This window comes from Siphateles boraxobius, unplaced genomic scaffold (genome assembly GCF_051911475.1).
Source record: "Siphateles boraxobius isolate OS27281-9 unplaced genomic scaffold, OSU_SipBor_1 130, whole genome shotgun sequence".
NCBI classification, from domain to species: domain Eukaryota; kingdom Metazoa; phylum Chordata; class Actinopteri; order Cypriniformes; family Leuciscidae; genus Siphateles; species Siphateles boraxobius.
In genome coordinates this window covers 11130001-11150894 of record NW_027508734.1, presented here as the reverse complement: position 1 = coordinate 11150894, position 20894 = coordinate 11130001, and the positions used below count along the sequence as shown (strand labels likewise).

General features: G+C 38.4%; 1 protein-coding gene across 1 annotated transcript in view; it reads left to right on the top strand.

Annotated features, from left to right (window-relative positions):
• mpped2a (metallophosphoesterase domain containing 2a) overlaps window positions 1-20894 on the top strand; it is a 63413-nt gene that overhangs the window by 13786 nt on the left and 28733 nt on the right. The window contains exons 3-4 of the mRNA XM_077227904.1: window positions 28-209; window positions 13264-13489. Of these exons, the coding sequence (XP_077084019.1) occupies window positions 28-209; window positions 13264-13489 (408 nt within the window). The remainder of the gene's footprint in view (window positions 1-27; window positions 210-13263; window positions 13490-20894) is intronic.

Genomic DNA, 20894 nt, shown 5'->3' with positions numbered 1-20894 from the left:
CTCTATATCACTCATTCTCTCTCCCAGGGTGGACCCCATCTCGTACGACACTCCCAAGCCGGGTGGCCACACGCGTTTTGTGTGTGTGTCAGACACACACTCACGGACAGATGGCATCCAGATGCCTTACGGGGACGTTCTCCTGCACACAGGGGACTTCACCGAGCTGGGCCTGCCCTCAGAGGTCAAGAAGTTTAACGACTGGTTAGGTAAAGAGCTGCGATTAACCACCGTTTAACCCCCTTGCATCACATCCGACCCTCACACAGGCAGGGTTTAGCGGCGTGTGAAGTGGTGGTGACAGGTTTTAGTGACTGAAGCTAATGGTCAGAAAAACTGAGTTTCTCCTTTCGGCATCTGTCAACATAACAGAAAGTGTTCATTGAGCTGTTTGCACCATTACTGATATTTTTTTTCTGTTCAGTGAAGAGTTCTGGGTAGTATAAGTAATTTTGTGAGGTCTTTATGCTGGGTTTGGTTTGTCAAATTTAAGATTTTTAACTTTCAATTTGGATTTTAAAAAAAATTGAAGTATTTCACCTGTAGTCATTGTTGAAATATTTGGTGTCAGTTTGCTCAAAAATAAATTATTACTTTTATTCAGCAAGGATGTTTTAAATTGATCTAAAGTAACAGTAAAGACTTTTTTAAGCATAATGCATCATGGTTTCCACCAAAATATTAAGCAGCACAACTGTTTTCAACATTGATAATAAGATATGTGTCTTGTGCAGCAAATACGCATATTAGAATGATTTCTGAAGAATCATGATGTGACACTGAAGACTGGGGTAATGTCTGCTGGAAGCTTAGCTTTGCCATAACAGGAATAAATTAGGAACGTTTTACCTCCTTATAAAGTGGTGTTTTTAAGCGCAGCGCTGCTTTGTGTACAGCGGAAATTAAAGAAACCGCTGCAGTTCCATAAACGCCACCTACTGCCACAGAGTGAATTTGCATTTTCATTCAGTCCATCTGTGTTTTTTGTTTAATGCAGGTGTCTTATGCAGCATCATTTCACAAATCTAAAGTCAGACGATTTGGATCGTGTTTAAAATGTAGTGGTTGCATCTCATTTCAAATTGCTCCAGATATTTTTTGTTTAATGCCAGTTTGCCTGTTATAGAGCAAATAATTCAAAAAAAGTTTCTTAAACAAAGAAAAAATCAACCAATTTGTTTTAATGGTAGTGTACAGTGTACCCCTGTAGCTCATATTGATTGATTGGTAAAATATTGGTAATCCAGAATAATTTGATTATATATATTTAATGTTGTACTACTGCTCAATAACGCTGTGTCTACGTTAGAAGTGTCCAGTTTTGCATCAGTTTAAGGTTGTTTACTAAAAAGCACCAATCAGCAACAGTAAAATGAAGAAAAAATCCATTGGAAATATAATGACTTTGAATGAGTTCTTATGAAATGAAATATTTTGCACAAAATTGTAGTATTTACAACACAACTGTATATACATTTGATCAAAAACCAAAATTACATACATGAAATTCATAGCAGAAAAACATATTTCCTTAAAACTTCTGTTGTTGTTGTTGTTTTCCGCCTGGACGGACTAGGACAATTATAGTGGGCGAGAAACACAGCTCTGTTAATTATAATCAGTGTGAATTCTTCTTTTATTTTTTATGTAGACGGTGTGAGAATTTAGTATTTTCTACATGACATTCTAATTACAGATTCATAGGAGAGCAATGGGCTCTTTATTAGCAACTAATTATGCTTATTTATGTAGGGTTAAATTCAACATGGTTTTATGTGTAGGGACAATCCTTTGAGAAAATTATGTATAATACAGATGAAGAAATAACTGAAGATTATGAATATCACTATATAGAAAAGAGTAAAGATTTTGCTCTCTATAGAAATTTTTTTTCTGACGTTTTCCATTCTTATTCCACACGGGTTGGTAATAAATATTAAACATTAGGTTTTAGGAAACCTTAGCATAAGTTGCGATTTATAGGCAGTTGTATGTTAAAATAACCAGCTGTCGATAGCAATTGCAAAAGTATGTTTCCAGTCAAAAACAAATCATGCTTTTCCAGACAAATGTATGATTTGTTTTTGACAAAAAGCCTCAGATCGTAGCCAACTTGTTCTTACTGTGACACACTGCGAGATTGATAGATTTGAGATTGAAACATCAGTCCTGGTCTCCATAACTCTTGTTAATATATCTGTTTGGAGGCCCTTGATGCGTGACATGCTCTCATTATTTTGAGCTGTAGTACTGTGAGAGTATCACACACACAAAATCTAGTTATGTAGTGTGTGTTAGCATGCATGGAGTTTGCAATTTGCATAAGTCCTGGTCTTTTTGTAGTGTACTCTATGTAAACCAAATCTTATTTTATTCTAGGAAATTCGTCTTTTAATGTGTTTTCATTTCAGTTAGAATGTCATAAAGTGGGTTGTTTGAGTTTATATTTAGCTTTAATGGAATTTTTAGGTTTATATGGTTTATATTTTTATAATTGATATGGAATTTTGTTTACGGATGATGACTACTAGAAAATTTTTAAAGTGACAAATACAGAATATATAACTTTACCACTCTTTACAAGTACTGTGGTATCACCATTGTTTTTATAGACATTAGGCTATACTATGTTAAAACCATTTATTATGATCTTATTATGAAACTATGGTACTTAATATATACTTATAATACACCAGGGTACTGAATGATTTTTATATTTGTGTACAGTCAGTGTTGTACAATGGTATACCATGGTTCATGTTCAAAAAACATGATAATATCGTGATGTTTTTTATTGACATTCGTTTGGTTCCTTGAAATGTAGTGTAGGAAGTTTCTGTATTGTTTTGATTGTGTATGTAGTAACTCCTGCACCTCAAATCTTTTTTGATCCTGTGCTTTGGTTGAGGTGTAGATCAAAACCCATGTGATTTAATCAAACGTTTGCCGGCTCTGACATCCAGAGCTTTATTGGCGCCAGGGAGTCCTGGGCCGAGGGTTTGGGATGTTGGCACTTGATGCAGCCATAAACCGGTCACATTGACCCTGTGGAGCCGCTCACACCGCTGACCTTCAGACCAGCGTGTTTTGTCGTGTGTGTGTGTGTGTGTGTGTGTGTACTGTGTATCCATTTGGCCTCTTGACATGAGCCATGTGCCACAACTATCCTGTTGAGAGCAACTAAATTCAAGTAAAAAGTGCTACACTAAAATTGCAAGTTTAACTTTTTTTTAAAAATATAACGTGATTTTGTAGTACAGCTGTTTTTGCTTCACATTGTATTGCATATACAGGAATATGAACACAGACACTTCCAGGTACACAAACCCAATTTTATACATAATTACAATCCTGAAATGTGTCGGACAGCAAATACACTGTTGTATTCTCACAATAAGTTCCAAATTTTCTCTTTCAGCTCAGCTACTCTTCTGGTTTAGCAATGGTTCAAAGAGAGTCTTGTTAAGAAAGGTAGTTAAAGTCAATATGTTTGCAACTTCCCTGATTTGAACGGTTCGATTCAGTGAATAGGGTAAATCAGTAAATTCATATCAGTCATCACTCATATGTGTTTGAAAAATTATGTCATTGTACTACGTTTTTACTTAGCAATATATCTAGCAATATATTTTATAAGAAACCAATTTATTTAGTTAAATACTGCATTTGCCTAGCCTGGTAATACCGAACTCTGCTACTTCGTTTGCTTCATAGACAGAAGCGAAATGAAATTGAGCGGAAGTACGAAGTCTGACGTAGTCAGGCTAGCATTTGCCATTGTTTTTCAGTGCAATGTTTTTAGGTTTTATTAGCTACTATTTTGTATGTATTCAGATCCTCATTTTTGGGCCCCAAAACTGCTCTGCTTTTTCTATAAGAATTTTGTTAAAATATCAGGAGAAATGTAGTTAGAAAATAGTAGCTTGTAGCATAGCTAACTACTTTTTATTATAGTTTAGATATTTCATCAGTTATAAGTAATCTTGGCAGGTTGCAATTTCAAAGTAGGTTCCCTGAAACTGTATTTGTACTTGCAGAAGCTCAATTTTTGGATGTCATAGGCTCTCAGTTTGTCCTTCGCTTCGTCATTCCATCCATGCATACTCTCTTGTCCCACATGGTTGAAATAGTGCATCAGAAGGGGTGAAATGGAGAGAGCTGTCAGCAGTCTTTCCATCCCTCCATCTATCAACGTTGTGACACCAGTAACTTTTGAAGTGCCTGGTGGTCGGAGAATGCTCCGACTTTCTTATTATTCACGTTCCAAAGGAAACCTGACGATGAAATTATTTTTCACATCATCGCTTTTTGTTGTAAACACACAGCTGGGCGCTGATAGATTATCTCATGATGGCTGAAAGCTGTCTTCTGTCAAAAACATGTTTGGATATAAGAGTTTAGTCCGTTTCAAACAAATCGTTCCCTCGAACATGACGTGATGATGGAGTAGTTTATATAAGCCTTTTGACAAACTCAAATAACGTCGCTCAGATGAGCCTGTAGTGGATCTTCGGGAAAACTAATCTTCGTGTTTTCTTTATCCAAGCCGAAGCATTCCGGTTATATTTTCCGTAGTTTCGTAGTATAAATGCTTTAATTTCTTTCCAAGGTCGCTAACTTTGTTATTTAGCAGTGGGGGACAAATAATACAGTAGAAAAAAAACATAAAGGGCCTTTATAAATTAAACTTGCAAGGGGAAATTGGTGTTGTTTATATGTGACCTTTTAAGTACTTTTTGTCATTCCTCTCTTTTTTCCTCTCTCTCTCTTTTGCATTTACTTAATTTACCATGGATTCTCTTGAAGCGTTGCTTGCTTTCGTTTGTTTTTCTGGCAAGAAAGCCCAGCCGCTAATCGTTGTCATTGATCACGTTTTTTGTTGATAAGTGGGATCGATTCTCAGGAATCGTTCGGTGGGAATGAGGTTTCTTTGCTAAAGTTTAGTTCTGCTCGATTTCTCGCCCGTGAGATCTGACCTTTGCTTCTCCGCTCGGGATTCATGAATGCAAACATGGATCTGTGCTCCATAAATAAGGAGCTTTTCTAGGTCTTGACTTCGTTTGTCTGAGTTCACTGTTTTTTCTTTGATCAATGCAGGACAGCCAACAGATCCCATGTCCAATAGTTCAGCTTTGTTCCTTTGTTTTACAATGTTGTGAAAGCGGCCAAGAAAGTGTTTGCATGTTGGGATATAGGGGTAGTACACCTTTTAATAACAATTCTGTTATTACTCATCCTCATGTCATTGCAAACCTTTATGACTGTTGTTGTATTGAACAAGAAAGGTTTATTTCTGAAGAATATCCTGCCCGCTCTTTACAGTAGACTTTCCAAAGGACACATAAGCACCATGAACATATTTTAAAGTAGTGGCCAAAATTCAAGCTGTTATTTGCTTTAAAAAAAAACTCTACCTCTCCAGTAGGGGTGGAAATCTTATACCACAAAATGTGTTTTTTTCCATGATATAGTCATTTATGCTTTAAATTTCATAAGTCTCATCACCAATTTTACAAAAAGATAAGGGAAGATTTACTAAACTGGGCAAATTAGCATCATTTCCACAATGACCAACGCAATCTACCAAGAGCAGAGCAAATTAGCGTCTGGTATAAGACATGCTTTTTTGGAGTAGTAATTAATGCAAAAATGCAAAAATAACTGCCCATGCGTTTTCAGCGCAAATTTTTGACTGCATGTCATTAGTAAATCCTTAAGCCCCGTTCACACCGCCAGCGACACGCAGCGACAAAGCGACATGATCCCATTCATTTCAATGGAGCGCTGGCGACACGAGCGACAATGACCATTGGCGACAGAATGTGGGCGTGTAAAGCGACAAGAGACAAGTGACAAAAGTTGAGAAATTTCAACTTTATGCAAATGAGAAGTGATTTTCGCGACCGACAACCAATAGGAAAGAAGCCTTTTCAGTGGAAGCTCACGTCACCGTCTCGAGTGCAGGCAAGACAGAAGAGTTTGAGGATGATTTCACTGTTTTATATGATTTGACTGTAACCACATATATGGATATAATAAAATGATGCATGGAAAAGAAACTGTCGACAGTCTCAGTGAGTTTAATTCATACATTTATAGTTCGAGTGGTATAATTTTATGATGCAAGTTTAGTAGTTCATTTTACAGTTTCCCCTGCATTGTGTTGACTATTAGGGACAAGAAAATTGATTATTTGTCAAATTCGAATGACGTTTTAGTAATTTATGATAGTATGAGTGAGTTTAATATGTTGATTGATCGATCGTTAATCTAGTAAATTATTTAATCAACTGAACACTGCTGTGGTAATATAAAAACACTCTCCCAACAGCATACTGTTTCTTTTGAGCCTAATTCGTAGTCAAATTAAAATCGTATAGTTGTATATATCACTTGTGATGGTATTTTGTATAGATATGGCCAGACGTGTAGTTTACCAATAACATTAGTGTCACGACACACACGGGAGATAGACAGCAGATCCAAGTGCAGTAAAGATGTTTTAATGGGTAATCCGTAAAGCGTAAATCCAGTCCAGGCAAAGGTCAAATACCGTGTAAACAATCCAAATACAAAAATAACGAAACATAAGGAACAATCAGGAACAGACCAAGAAGTGTCAGACATAACAACGACTCCGTAACACATACTGACACAGACATGGAATATATACACACACAGATCTAACAAGACTAACAATGAACAGCTGGGACAATGATTACAGGGAACAGCTGAGTGTAATGAACAGTGATAAGTGAAGGACAGAATGCTGGGAATTGTAGTCAATGTGAAGGACACCGTGAAAACGAGGATCCCTAGTGACACCCGGGGAAACACAAACCAGACACTGTGACATAACCCCCCCTCTACGGAGCGGCTACCAGACGCTCCACGACAACAAAACACAAGGGTTCAGGAGGGAGGTGGAATGGTGGAGGATCAGGGGGAGGGATGGTGGGCCAGGTCCATGGAAGGGAACCGAAACAGGGGGTGATGGTTTAGCCGGAGACCAGGGCGAAACAGAGAGTCCATCAACTGGGCAGGCCGGAGAAGACAGTCCATCGGGCGGCCAGGGCGGTGAAGACCCCTCGGGCGGCCAGGGCGGTGAAGACCCCTCGGGCGGCCAGGGCGGTGAAGACCCCTCGGGCGGCCAGGGCGGTGAAGACCCCTCGGGCGGCCAGGGCGGTGAAGACCCCTCGGGCGGCCAGGGCGGTGAAGACCCCTCGGGCGGCCAGGGCGGTGAAGACCCCTCGGGCGGCCAGGGCGGTGAAGACCCCTCGGGCGGCCAGGGCGGTGACTCAGGCGCAGGAACAGCAGACAACCGCTCAGGAACAGCAGACACCGGCTCAGGAACAGCAGACACCGGCTCAGGAACAGCAGACACCGGCTCAGGAACAGCAGACACCGGCTCAGGAACAGCAGACACCGGCTCAGGAACAGCAGACACCGGCTCAGGAACAGCAGACACCGGCTCAGGTACAGCAGACACCGGCTCAGGAACAGCAGACACCGGCTCAGGAACAGCAGACACCGGCTCAGGTACAGCAGACACAAGAACTGTAACAGTTACAAGAACAGACACAAACACAGAAACAAACACTGGCTCTGGTTCTGGAACAGGCGCTGGCTCTGGAACAGACCTTGGCTCCAGCTCTGGAACAGGCCTTGGCTCTGCCTCCGGCTCTGGAACAGGCACTGGCTCTGCCTCCGGCTCTGGAACAGGCACTGGCTCTGCCTCCGGCTCTGGAACAGGCACTGGCTCTGCCTCCGGCTCTGGAACAGCAGACACTGGCTCCGGCCCTGGAACAGACACTGGCACAGACTCTGGAATAGCGAACACAGGCATGTCCAGGATCCGAGCCAAACGCTCCAGATAGTTGCTCGGTATTCCCCCGGCTGCGAGCATGGGTCTCTCCTGATCTGTCTCTGGCTTCTTGACCATGGCAGGACAGATGACGGGTAGTTCTGGGATGGTCTCTGGGATAATAGCGGACTGCACTAGGACGGCCTCTGACACCACCGAATGCTGTACAGGGACGGCCTCCGAAATGACTGCGTGTTGCACAGGGACGGCCTCCAAAACGCCCGCGCACTGCACAGGGATGACCTCCGAAACGGCCGCATGCTGTACAGGGACGGCCTGTGAAATGACCGCATGTTGCAAAAGGACGGCCTCCAAAACGATCGCACGTTGCACAGGAACGGCCTCTGAAATGACCGCATGCTGTGCAGAGACGACCACCGGGGCGTTGGGGAGATAAGAGGCCCTTCTCCTCCTCCTCCTTCCTTGATGGCGAGGTGCAGCTTCAGTACCAGACGGGACCAGCGGTGAGGACTCCAGACCGGATGAAACCAGCGACGACGATCTTGTGCTGGGCGGAACCAGCTGCAAAGATCTTGTACAGGGCGGAATCAGCGGCGAGGATCTCGTGCTGGGCCAGTCCGGCGGCTCCGGACCAGAAAAATTGTTAGGCGGAGGACGGTGTCGTGGAACTTGTCGACCACCTCCTCCCCTGCAACCTCCCCGAGTTCCGGAAAACCTTGCCAGCCGTGTCCCCAGAAACGACTCACCATTTCTGCTGGAAGACTTCGCTGAAGTTTTAGCTGCTGCTGCTTCCTCAGTTAGCTGGGCCCATAAGGCAAAACATTGGTGAATATTTAGTCGGGGCGCTTCCTCCCCAACCTGCAACCCTCCTTTCTGCGGCCCCCTTCCTTCCCCATATACGGGAGAAGGATTACAGAAACCCGAACTGCTGGATCTGTTCATAAGGACGGAGTCGTTCTGTCACGACACACACGGGAGATAGACAGCAGATCCAAGTGCAGTAAAGATGTTTTAATGGGTAATCCGTAAAGCGTAAATCCAGTCCAGGCAAAGGTCAAATACCGTGTAAACAATCCAAATACAAAAATAACGAAACATAAGGAACAATCAGGAACAGACCAAGAAGTGTCAGACATAACAACGACTCCGTAACACATACTGACACAGACATGGAATATATACACACACAGATCTAACAAGACTAACAATGAACAGCTGGGACAATGATTACAGGGAACAGCTGAGTGTAATGAACAGTGATAAGTGAAGGACAGAATGCTGGGAATTGTAGTCAATGTGAAGGACACCGTGAAAACGAGGATCCCTAGTGACACCCGGGGAAACACAAACCAGACACTGTGACAATTAGAGCGACAGCACTACGAACGCCCACAAGCGACTTCACCGTACAGAGCCTAGCGACATACAGCGACAAAGTTGCTGGCGGTGTGAACGGGGCTTTACAGTAGTTTTTTAACGCCAAAGAGGGTTTGCGCTGGTGCAAGCTGATAGCCAATCTGGCCCTAATACTAGCCTAACTAACATGAGTAAAAAATATATATTTAAAAAAAAAGCTCACTTAAGACAAGTAAACAGTCTAACAGTCTGCAACAAAAAACTACAATAGAACAAAACCCCAAATGAAATAGACTAGAAAAACTTTAAGCACTAGATAGGCCTATAAATAGGCTACTACATAAATTGTATAAAGTAATCAATTATACAAAAACACTGCATTGTTTTCACTGTGAAAAATAAATATTTTTTTTTACATAGTTAAACATACAAGTATTCATTGTATACATACAAGTTAAAAAAGCGATTCAGTCAAGAACAATGGCATTGTTTGATTAAAGGTGCTGTATGTAACTTTTTTACTCTTCTAAAGCATACAAATGCCATAATATATTTACAGATATGCTACTGTAAGTTGACATACTCGTTTATCTGAAAAACACTTCTACAGCCAGTTATTTTACTAATTATTTTACACGTTCTGTGTTGTCAGTCGGTTTTTGTTTCGGTCTGTGTGATCTCTCCTGTTCAGCCAATAGTATTTCAACACCCCGGGATGCCAGTTGGCAGGAAACACAGCGTATTGCAGCCAGCAACAAACTGGGTCAGCGATTGCAGATTCCACACAACCTAAATAGCCTCGATATCCATCTAAAAATCTCTATGAACGAGAGCATATTAAAACGCGGATAAATCAACTCATTAAATTACAGTCTGAAAGTCTCCTCGGCTTACGTTGTCAATTTCGCTATGAGTTGTGTGTACTCAAACTGGCAACCCACGTCGAGTCTGAGGAGGAGGGGCCGGGGGAAACAACGATCTCTAATATTTAGAATTTGGACTGCAGTACCTATTTCAACCACTAGCTGTCATTCTTAAAGACTGCACCTTTAACATTAATGGCACAGACGACAGCAGGTATATATTAGGCTGCTGTCACTTTATGACCAATTGCACTGATCTAAAATACTGATACTGATATTTTAAACCAAATAAACTGATTCATTAGAAATACTCAAAACTCAAAACAGCAATGTCTTCACAAATCAGACATTGTAAATAACAGCTTACATTTTTGCTGTGTTCATCACAAAAGTAGCATATGGTTCCAGTCAAGCTTAGACGATTTTTTTATGATACTTTTATGATGCCTGATAGCCCCAATTCCCATTTCCTTCATTACATCAAAAGAATGAGCAGGACATTTTTCGAAAATTTACATTTTGTGTTAAATGAAAGATGAAAAGAAGACATTCTAGTTTGAAAAAACATGATGGCGAGTAAATAATGACGAGTTTTAATTTTGGGGGTGTACTGTTCCTTTAATTTATGATTGATCTTTTTGTGATTTGTGCTGTTGGGCTTTCTCATGCCATGTGCTCATTGTTTTTTAATTCTATTCATCAAGTCCCACATGTTTTTGTTTTTTCAGCAGCAGCGGTTTGAAAAACTTGACAAATGTGATTGCGCTTCTCCGTTTTCAACAAAATACACATGTTCCCTACCAGCCATCGTTCAGTTTCAGATGTTTACGGTGTGCAGTTTATTTTCACTGATTTGATTTACATTCATTAGGCACAGCGATTGCCAAACTGTGCCCCGTGCCTGTCCTCTGATGTAAATCAAATTCAAACATTGAGGCTAAACCCAAATCCCTTTGACTTTAAACAGTTTCCCATACTCCACATACCTTCCCATATGTTCCTCCTCAGCTTCTACAAAGTAATAAACAGAGTTTATACCCGCAGTCCTCTTCGAAAAATACATTTTGATGGCAATAAAATGTTGTAAAAATCCCTGCGGGGATGCAGAAGATGCAGTCGGTGGGGAGGTAATTGCATTCTAGGCCTTTTTCTGCCGTAGAGAGGCTGGCACGACGCTCGTCCGCCGGGGGTTTGTGATTCGGTTTTGTGCGACTGGAAAGCTCCATGTAAATGGATCCGTGATGGCGTTTGGCTGACTGCGGACCGCAGAGCTGAAAGATGGGCTCCTACTATTAGATTAGACTGGGATTTATGATATATCCCAGTCTATATAGTGCAGAGCGAATGGAAGGAGCAAGAAAGTAAATTAAACTGCAGGGAAAGTGTTTACTTTTAAATCAGTTTATCTTTTTATTTTCTTTATACTTCGGTCAAGTGTTTTGCTCCTTTCTGATGCCTCTACAGTTCCAAATTTAATTGGCTTTTATTGTTTCCCAGACACTTACAATTCAAACCGCTAGAAAGAATTTATTTAACTGGATTTTTTATAGTAGAAAGTAACATTTTAAAAAAGGGAACAAATACTGGTCTGCAAAGAGCACCTTCAGATATATTATTTTATATAGTTTCTGTTTCTGACTGTTATAGTTGTTTTTTACTTTTGCATTGTCAGTCCCATTTTTGCTTTGTGCTCAGTCTGAAAAGCGTCTTGTTTCATCTGTATTTTGGTTGGTGAAATAGGCTATTTGTTTTGTTCTTTTGAGGCGTTCCATATGTGCTATGCAATCCACTGAGAGACGGTCCATGTGTGTTTTCATGAGTCCGAGGATTGACATATAGCGAGAGCGCACTCTTTTTGTTCGAGTTTTGTACAGAACAACTTCCCCGTTTGCATTATCCTTATGTAGCAGCACAAAAGAGCTATGCTTTGAGGATGGAGGGTGAGGTGAGAATGAGAAAGAGTAAAAGCCAAAATGCTGCTGCCGTGACATTAATAAATGTTTGGTGCTTGCTTTTCTGGATGGCTGTTGTGTTTTAGCTCACTTTCTCTATAGAATGAAAAAAAAGCCATAATGGCCTGGAAGACACATATTGGATCTGCATCTGTGATTTAAAGTATTTCTGAGATGTTTTAGCTGAAAGGCTTTTCTGAAAGTCAATATCCAGGCAAAGTTCCGTTCTATAGACAGTAGCGTGAATAGAGAGGGAAGGAAGGAAAGGAAGATACTACTTTGGTTGTATGTTTTGTTGTAACGGCCTGTTTCCACTTGCAGAGTCCTGTTTTTCGTTATCTGATTTTTCTTCAGGATCACAATTACCTCACATGAACTTCAGTAGAGCATGTTTTTTTAAATAAATTCACATCGTGTCCGAACCAGACATGAAAATCAATCTGTCTATCAATGGTGAATGCAAACCAGTGTGCAACTTCTCTGCCAACCAGAAGATGTTTAACGTGCAGTTATGGGGTGCAGGATTTTGGACCAATGAGATTTCTCGGTGTCCATATTGTTAGCTTACACTACTATTGTTAAAATTTGAACATATATTGTATATTGTCACGGTTCTTCCAAAACCAGTACTTGCAATGAATGTTATTTTAGGTCATATATAGAGCAATAATTTTTTTTAAATATATTCTCCTAATGTGATATTAAATGTGCATGATTTTTTTTTATATAACTTGGATAAATTAACATTAACAAACATTATTATTTTTTCTAAAATTGTTCAGATTTGCAATTACTAAAAAACATGCAAACTGCAAAAACATTACTGCACACTTCTATTACAAAATTTTATATTAATGTTACTGGTGATTTGTTTACTGTGACTATTAATTATGATATATAATCTATAAAATATACTGATATTTGGGGAATGTGTTATATATGTATATACACACACACACACATATGCACATACATTTATATATATATATATATATATATATATATATATATATATATATATAAATATTTATATAGACATGCATATATATATTTACACATATGCATATATATATTTCTTTTTATATACACACATATGCATATATATATATATAAAATATGTAGTTATGCAATTGCAAAAAATATGTATAATTTATTTATTAATATCAATAGTTTACTTTGGCATAATTTGTTTTGTGTGGAGTATGAAAATTGATTATGGAGAAGAAGAGTTACAGTTCTGATTATGATTTTTTTTTTGGTGTTGCAGGCAGCCTGCCATATGAGTTTAAAGTGGTGATCGCTGGGAATCATGAGCTGACCTTCGATAAGGATTTCATGACGGAGCTGGTCAAGCAGGATTACTATCGCTTTCCCTCTGTCTCCAAGTTGAAACCCGAGGACTTTGACAATGTTCAGTCTCTCCTGACAAACTGTGTTTACCTGCAGGACTCGGATGTCACTGTCAAGGGATTTCGAATATACGGCGCACCATGGTAAGCTCCTCATGCTCTTTCTTCCATTTAAATCAAATGTAATTTTAAAATCAGGGTTGAATTTAATCAGATTTGCACATTGTTGACAGTCATTTGATTTTCTTTCTGTTTGCTTTGTTTTCTGTATATGTCATCAACATCATCTGTTTGTTTATCATTATTTGGCAACAAATATATTTTACAAATTTATAGATTAACAGAATTTGTATCAGTTATTCATTCTTTTTCCATTAGCGAGTAAATATTTTGAGTAAATTAGGAAGACTTTATGTCAATTTTGTTTAAAAGACAAAGTGACGGCAGTGACGACATTCACAACACATTAAACCTCTATAATGTGACCTGGAATACTAAATTTAAAAATATTATATTTGTGGGGTTGGACATTATTAGTTAATATTAGTTAGTGGTTAATATTATTTTTCCCGTCCATGCAACTTACATCAGCAGAAATTCTTAGATTTTGATGAAAGATTATATATGTGTACTTTATATTGGTAAATCAGTAAGAAATCTCTTTCTTCAATCAAAAATACAGTAAAAACAGTAATATTGTGAAATATTATTACAATTAAAATGTATAGTTTAATGTGTTTTAAAAAGTATTCCTGTGAGGCAAAGCTGAATCATTACTCCATTCATCAGTGTCACATGATCCTTCAGAAATCATTATAATATGCTGATTTGTAGCTTTTTTTAAATGATTTTTACATATACATCTTAAAAAAAATTATGATTGTAAATTAATATTAAAAACAGTTTTGTGGTGTTTAATAGACCAGCTCTGCAGTCTATGGAACCCACAGAATAGAATAATAAACTAAAAGGTAATTTCGAGTTTATATCTCACAATTCTGGGAAGGAAAATCAGAATTGCCAGTTATAAGTTTGAGATTCTTCCTATTTCCCTCAGAATTGCGAGTTTATATCCCACAATTCTGACTTCTTTTTCTTCTTAGAATTGTAATATAAACTTGAAATTGCAAGAAAAATGTCAGAATTGTGAGATAAAAATGTTACAGGTTTAAAGATTTTCTATGTATGCATTAACTGTATACCCCCCATGAACTGCATATGTGAATATTATGTAGAACTATTGTTTACATCAAATGTATGCTATAATAGGAATCGTCGCCGGTTACATTAGTCCAGTCTGTCCATTTAATAGCTTGCAACCATAAACGTCTGCGTTTATGCAGACGTCTTCGATGACGGTATTCTGTAAAAATGAAGCCCATCGTTTTTTTGCATTCTGATTCTGACATCCATAGGCACAACGAGACACTTTTTCCTCTTATTCAGTGGATGTCACCCGCTTTCCTCCACTTATATTACCACTGTTTTTATTGCCACCACAATGCGCGTGCAACTGCAGTGACATAACTGTGAAGTCTGCTCCCAAATGGTCTATATTTTGGTTGAAACCGTGATCCATTTTTTTTCACTATTCTTTGATGAATAGAAAGTTCAAAAGAACTGCATTTATTTGAAACAGAAACCTTTTGTGACATTATAAATATCTTTACTGTCACTTTTGATCAATTTAACACTCTTGCTGAATACTGCTGAATACGCACTCTTGCACTCTTTTCCTTTTTCATATCTTACTGAATTTCTTTTGAATGCACACAGGAACGTGTGTTAAGAAAGTAAATAAAGTAACGTAAATCTGACATTTCGAATTCATATTAACTTCAAAAGCTCTTTTGATGTCGTTTCTGTGATGATGCCGCTGCAAACTAGTAAACAAGACAGCCTGAGAAAGCAGCTCTGCGTCATTCCCATACTCCATCCCTGTGTGTTTGAATTTCCTCGAATGCTCTGATCCTCTTGGAACCTGTGTGTTTTTCTAGTGCTGCTCTGGGAATTCACTCTATTGGGCAGCCTATTTAGCTGCACCTCTGCCCTACTTCCTGTTTCCTTCGCATCCATCTAAAAAGATAAAATGGCCCTGAACTATAATTATCCCACACAACAACTTTAATGCTTCCTGGCATTTTCTATTTTTGTGTCTTGCCCCTTACTCTTTGTTTTCCTCTGTGTTTTTCCCCCTCTTAAGAGCCATTGTAAGATTCACCTCTTGTGCGGGCTTGTTTTTGTCTATAATTAGCTGTGAAATGGAGTTAAAGAGGGCGTTATAGAGGGCATCCCGCAAAATGTAGCGAAGCGGACAGTGGGGAAGCGGAAAACAGAGGGAGGAAGTGGAGAAGGAAGGAAGGAAGCCCCCTGTGGCCCTTTAGCGTGAAAGCTGCTAAATGTCTGTTGTGACAGCGTGGGGTCTTGTGGGAAACGGGGGGGGGGAAGGGGGCCGGCGGGTGGATACTGTGAAAACTCAGCACACACACACACAGATGGCCGTGAGGAGGTCAGTCTGACCGCTAGCGTGAGGTCTCACTATGAAAGCTTTGGGTGGCCCCGGTGCGGCGTGCGGCTCATCTGGCCGAGAAATTTGAGAAGCCTGCTAATTTGTATTACCATATTGTCACACCATTGAATCTGTAATATAAGTCGCTGGAGAATTTTGTGACTGCAGACCAGCCGTTCGCCCCAAGCGCTGCTGACTCATTCCCGAGAGTGAAAACGGAGGGAAAGAGGTCTAAAAGAAAAGAATGATATCTATAAAGCTAGCTTGATGGACAGATGGAGACAGTAATGACATACTTTGAGACGTAGAGGCAAACGGTGACAGAGGAAGGGCTGGGAGAGAGCATGAGGACAGGTGTCAGAAAAGGGGGAAATGCATAGAAATCTGAAAGCACTGATGTGGGTAGACATAGCAGTGGCTGTATTGATGGGAACACATCATTTGCAGACATGCTTCGGGAATTAAATACATCTTCACACCAGGATCTTGTTTTTGAAATTGTCAGAGATATAAAAAAAGAAGATTTTATTTTGCAGTATTGCATGAACCTAGTCTGTTAAATGTAAATTGAAAATCAGAATGGTTTCAGTACATTTTCCTCTCGTTTCGTTTGTAGAAATGCATTGCCTGCATGCTTTTATTGGCATGAAATCACTTTCTTAAATATCCACATTATATTTTAGCATTATATTTTAAAGAAATGGTTCACAGAAATGAAAATGATGTCTGGTTTTATTAGTGAATTAGTGTCATTTTTGTTATATTTACATACCACTGTAGTATTTATCAATATTTTTTAATTTGCATTCAGCTTTATATATTTTAAGTTTTCATTTTAATTTTAGTTTTCATTTTAGTAATTTTATTGTGCGTGTTTTTAATTTTTATTAGTTTCAATCACCAAATATTATTTTTTTGTTAACAATAACAACACTGCAGTGAATAACTTAAATTTCAGTCTGTTCGTCACACCAATCTATCATAAGGCTTCAGAAGACTTGGAATATACAGTATTGCATGTGTCATATGGACTCGACTATCATGCTTGGTGACGCATATTTCATGAAATTGTGTTGTATGGACAAAAGACCTGCATGAAGATTCTTCAAAATGACTAGCTCGTCGTTCCACAGAAGAAATAAAGCCGTGCAGGTTTGGAATGACACAAGGATGACTAAATAGTGTCTGTATTAAAGGGATAGTTCACCCAAAAATGACAATTTTGTCATCACTTACTCACCCTCATGTTGTTCCAAGCCTGTATGAGTTTCTTTCTTCTTTTGAACACAAAGAAGATATTTTAAAGAATGTTTGTTGGTAAGCAGACAGTTGATGAGCCCCATTGACTATCATAGTATTTTTTTCCCTACTATGGAAGTCAATGTCTATCGTAAACTGTTTGATTACCAACATTCTTTAAAATATCTTATTTTGTGTTTAACAGAACACTGTTTTTGTTTTGGTCTGTGTGATTCCGCCCACTGCCAAATTACCAAATTTCAACACCACTAGTTTTCAGTGGGCAGAAAACGCATTATTTTGCAGCCATGGAAGCCAGCACACAAACTAGGTCAGAGATTGCAGATTCTTCCTGACCTAAAAAACCTCAGCATCAATCTAAAAAGCTCTATGACCAGAGGCATATTAAAACTCATCATCTCACAGCATAAGGCTCGTTGCCTTTCATTTATCAATTGCGCTCGCTCCTGTTGCTTGCTCTCAAACTGGCAACCAGCGTGAGCGTCGAGTCTGAGGAGGAGGGGGCGGGAAAACAACTCTCTCCAATATTTAGAATTTGGACTGCAGTACCCATTTCAACCACTAGCTGTCAATATTACATACTGCACCTTTAAACAAAAGTGTACTTAGTTTTTTACGCTTGGGCTGGCATATGCGTACAGTCAAATCCGTAGCCTTTTAAAGTACACCATTTTGATAGCATGTGTGAACGCAAGCAGTCGACATGCTATAGAAAGTTTGTAGCACAGTAGCACACTGTACTGTATGTAAAAACCAAAGTATGCTTTAGGCTTTATGCTAGCGTCTAAAGACCAGGTTGACAAAGAGCATGAGTTTCTCCAACAGAAATATAAGGCTGTCCGTCTAGCCACACGTCCACAGGCCAGAACATGCACGACCCAGTCTAATTCTTCTATCTTCAATCAGATACTTAGAAATATCTGTTTGGCATTTACCAGTGTGAAACACACCTGTCTTCAGTCCAGAAAGATGTGCGTTGAGAAGTCGAAGTTAGCAGCGGTGAATACTCTTAACATTTAAAACCTATGGTTTAGAGTCTTTAACAGCTTAGGCTTTTAAAGACAAAAAACTCCTGGCTTTGAAAGTTCATGCTTCCAAAAATGTTAACGTACACTACCGTTTAAAAATGTGGCATCAGGAAGATTTGTCTTTGAAAGAAGTCTCTAATGCATTTATTTCATTAAAAATACAGTAAAAACAGTAATATTGTGAAATATTATTACAATTTAAAATAACTGGTTTCTATTTGAATATATTTTAAAAATGTAATTTATTTATGTGATGGCCAAGCTGAATTTTCTGCAGCCATTATTCCAATTATTCATATCTTTGTCTTACCGACAGCAGACATCTGAACAGTTGTGTACTCGATTTATTTATTTTTTTGAGAGAGAGAGAATGAAAAGTATGGAAAAGTATAAAATTAAGTTAATTATGGCTAACTAAGAACCAAATATAGATGTAATGATAAAGTTTCAAAGGGTGTAAATGTGTATTCTGGCAAGCTTCTGTGTACACAGCGTCTGGGAACCCAGACATCTTCCAGGAAGTGGCCTTTTGTTCAGGAACATCCTGATGCTTCTGTCTGCTCCCCGAGATCAAACCCTGGCCTGACCCCAGAGAACCACTTCCACAAAACAAACCCACACAACGCGATAAAAACCTTTGAAATGAAAGTACTAGAAAATATGAATTGAGATTGAGAATATGAATTGAGATCGAAAATATGAATTGAGAATAAAGAAAAAGACTCAATTGTAGACATGCACATCCACTTTCATAGACCAAGGTTCTTATGGTTAGATACTGGCAACTTTGGCATGCAATTACAAACCTAAGAAATTCTGAATTCATTCAAAAGCTTTTCAGGTAGAATTGAGTTTTATATTTCATAAAAACTTTTGAATGTCAATAGACAACTTTCTTGATCCTTGTTGTCCTGGACTTGTAAGTTGTGAGAGTGTTAAGATGAATGTGAAGTTGGTAAATTTGATTAATTTCCGTGAATCAGATCAAACTGTCCGATTCAATAAATCGATTCAGCTTTTACGCTATTTCAGAACAAACATTCGCCACGCCGCTGGTGTCCTTTTGGATATTTTTGGGTTGATGAATGCCTTTAGATGGGGCACAGTGAGTGAAAGCCATATTGAGGGGTCATGGTACTCAGGTTTTAAGGAGAAGGGTGGGGGTGTCTGTCTGGCTTTTTAAAGCTTCATGCCAGCAGTAATCCCCCTCAAGGCCTGACCCGTCTGCCAGTGTAGTTGCCGAAATGGTCACGTGATACAGTTCAGATGGGGTGAGTCCTTCTGGTAGTCAATCTGGGCGCAAGACCAACGCCACTCCCCAGGGGTTTTGACATACTCTAATACTCTCTTATGAGATTCAATCCCTTTAGACTTCAGAAGAATATTTCTGTCATGTTTTTGTTGTGGGCATGTTTTTGTTGTGTATTTGCCTGAAAGATGCAATAAAAAACAGTATTTAGTACAATGTTATTGGCTTTTACAACGTATCCTTACTTATGTAACTTGAAAATGGAATGAAATTGGCAAGTATTTAAACATTTAGTTATTCTACTTTTGGCTAGTGCAGTTCAAAAGAGCAAAATTAGCAAGTTGACATCCTAATTGTTTTATTGTTGAAAAGAATTCTATAAAAATTATACATTTATTTATAATATAAGCACACACACACACACACACACACACACACACACACACACACACACACACACACACACACACACACACACACACACACACATATATATATATATATAATATTATAATACAATAAAAATGTATAATTTTTATAATTATAAATATTATATATGTGTGTGTGTATGTATATATACACACACACATATATTTATAAATATAATATACTGTATATAAATATGTAGATGATAAAAAACCCTGATTCTGTTAAAGCAGACCTTGCTCATATGTTTTGGGCTTGTCCCAGACTGCAGGATTACTGGACAGCTATATTTAAAATTTTGTCTGAGGCATATGTTAAGGATATCAGGACTAGTTTTGAGATGGCTGTCTTTGGAGTACCTGTACAAGTTGTGGTCATGTCCAAAAATTGTCAAGACGCATGCGCTTTTGCATGTCTTTTGGCTCGGAGAAGAATATTACTTGATTGGAAATCAAGTAAACCACCTTTAGTTTCACTCTGGCTTAGTGATGTGATACTGTTTTTGAAACTGGAGAAAATTAAGTACTCTCTTAGAGGATCCACCAAACGTTTTTGTTCAATATGAACCCCAATGATTTCATATTTTGAAAAGGACGTAACTCTTCCCAAAAACTAAAACTAACATTGTTATTAAATGGCCCGTGCACAGTGGAACGGATAACGCAATTCGACACAATTGGCTATTTTTACTTTATTTTATTTTATATATATATATATATAAATTGTTTATATATTTTATTATTATTATTGTTTATAATTATTATTATTTTTTATTTCTTTGTTCAGTGGGTGGGTTGTGGGAAAGGGGGAAAATTGTAAAAACAAGGAGCATTGTTAACTTTTTCTATATATGATACGTAATTCTGTTCTTCCTTCAATAAAAATATATATATAAAAAATGTTTTATTATTTTATATATACATCCTATACATACATACATACATATGTACATACATCCTAAATGTATGTTTATTAATTAAATATATCAAATGTGTTCTTATATTTTAAAGTTTTTTTTCAGTATTTAATTTATGATTTTAGTTAATACTACAGTAATATGACAAAATTATAAAAAAT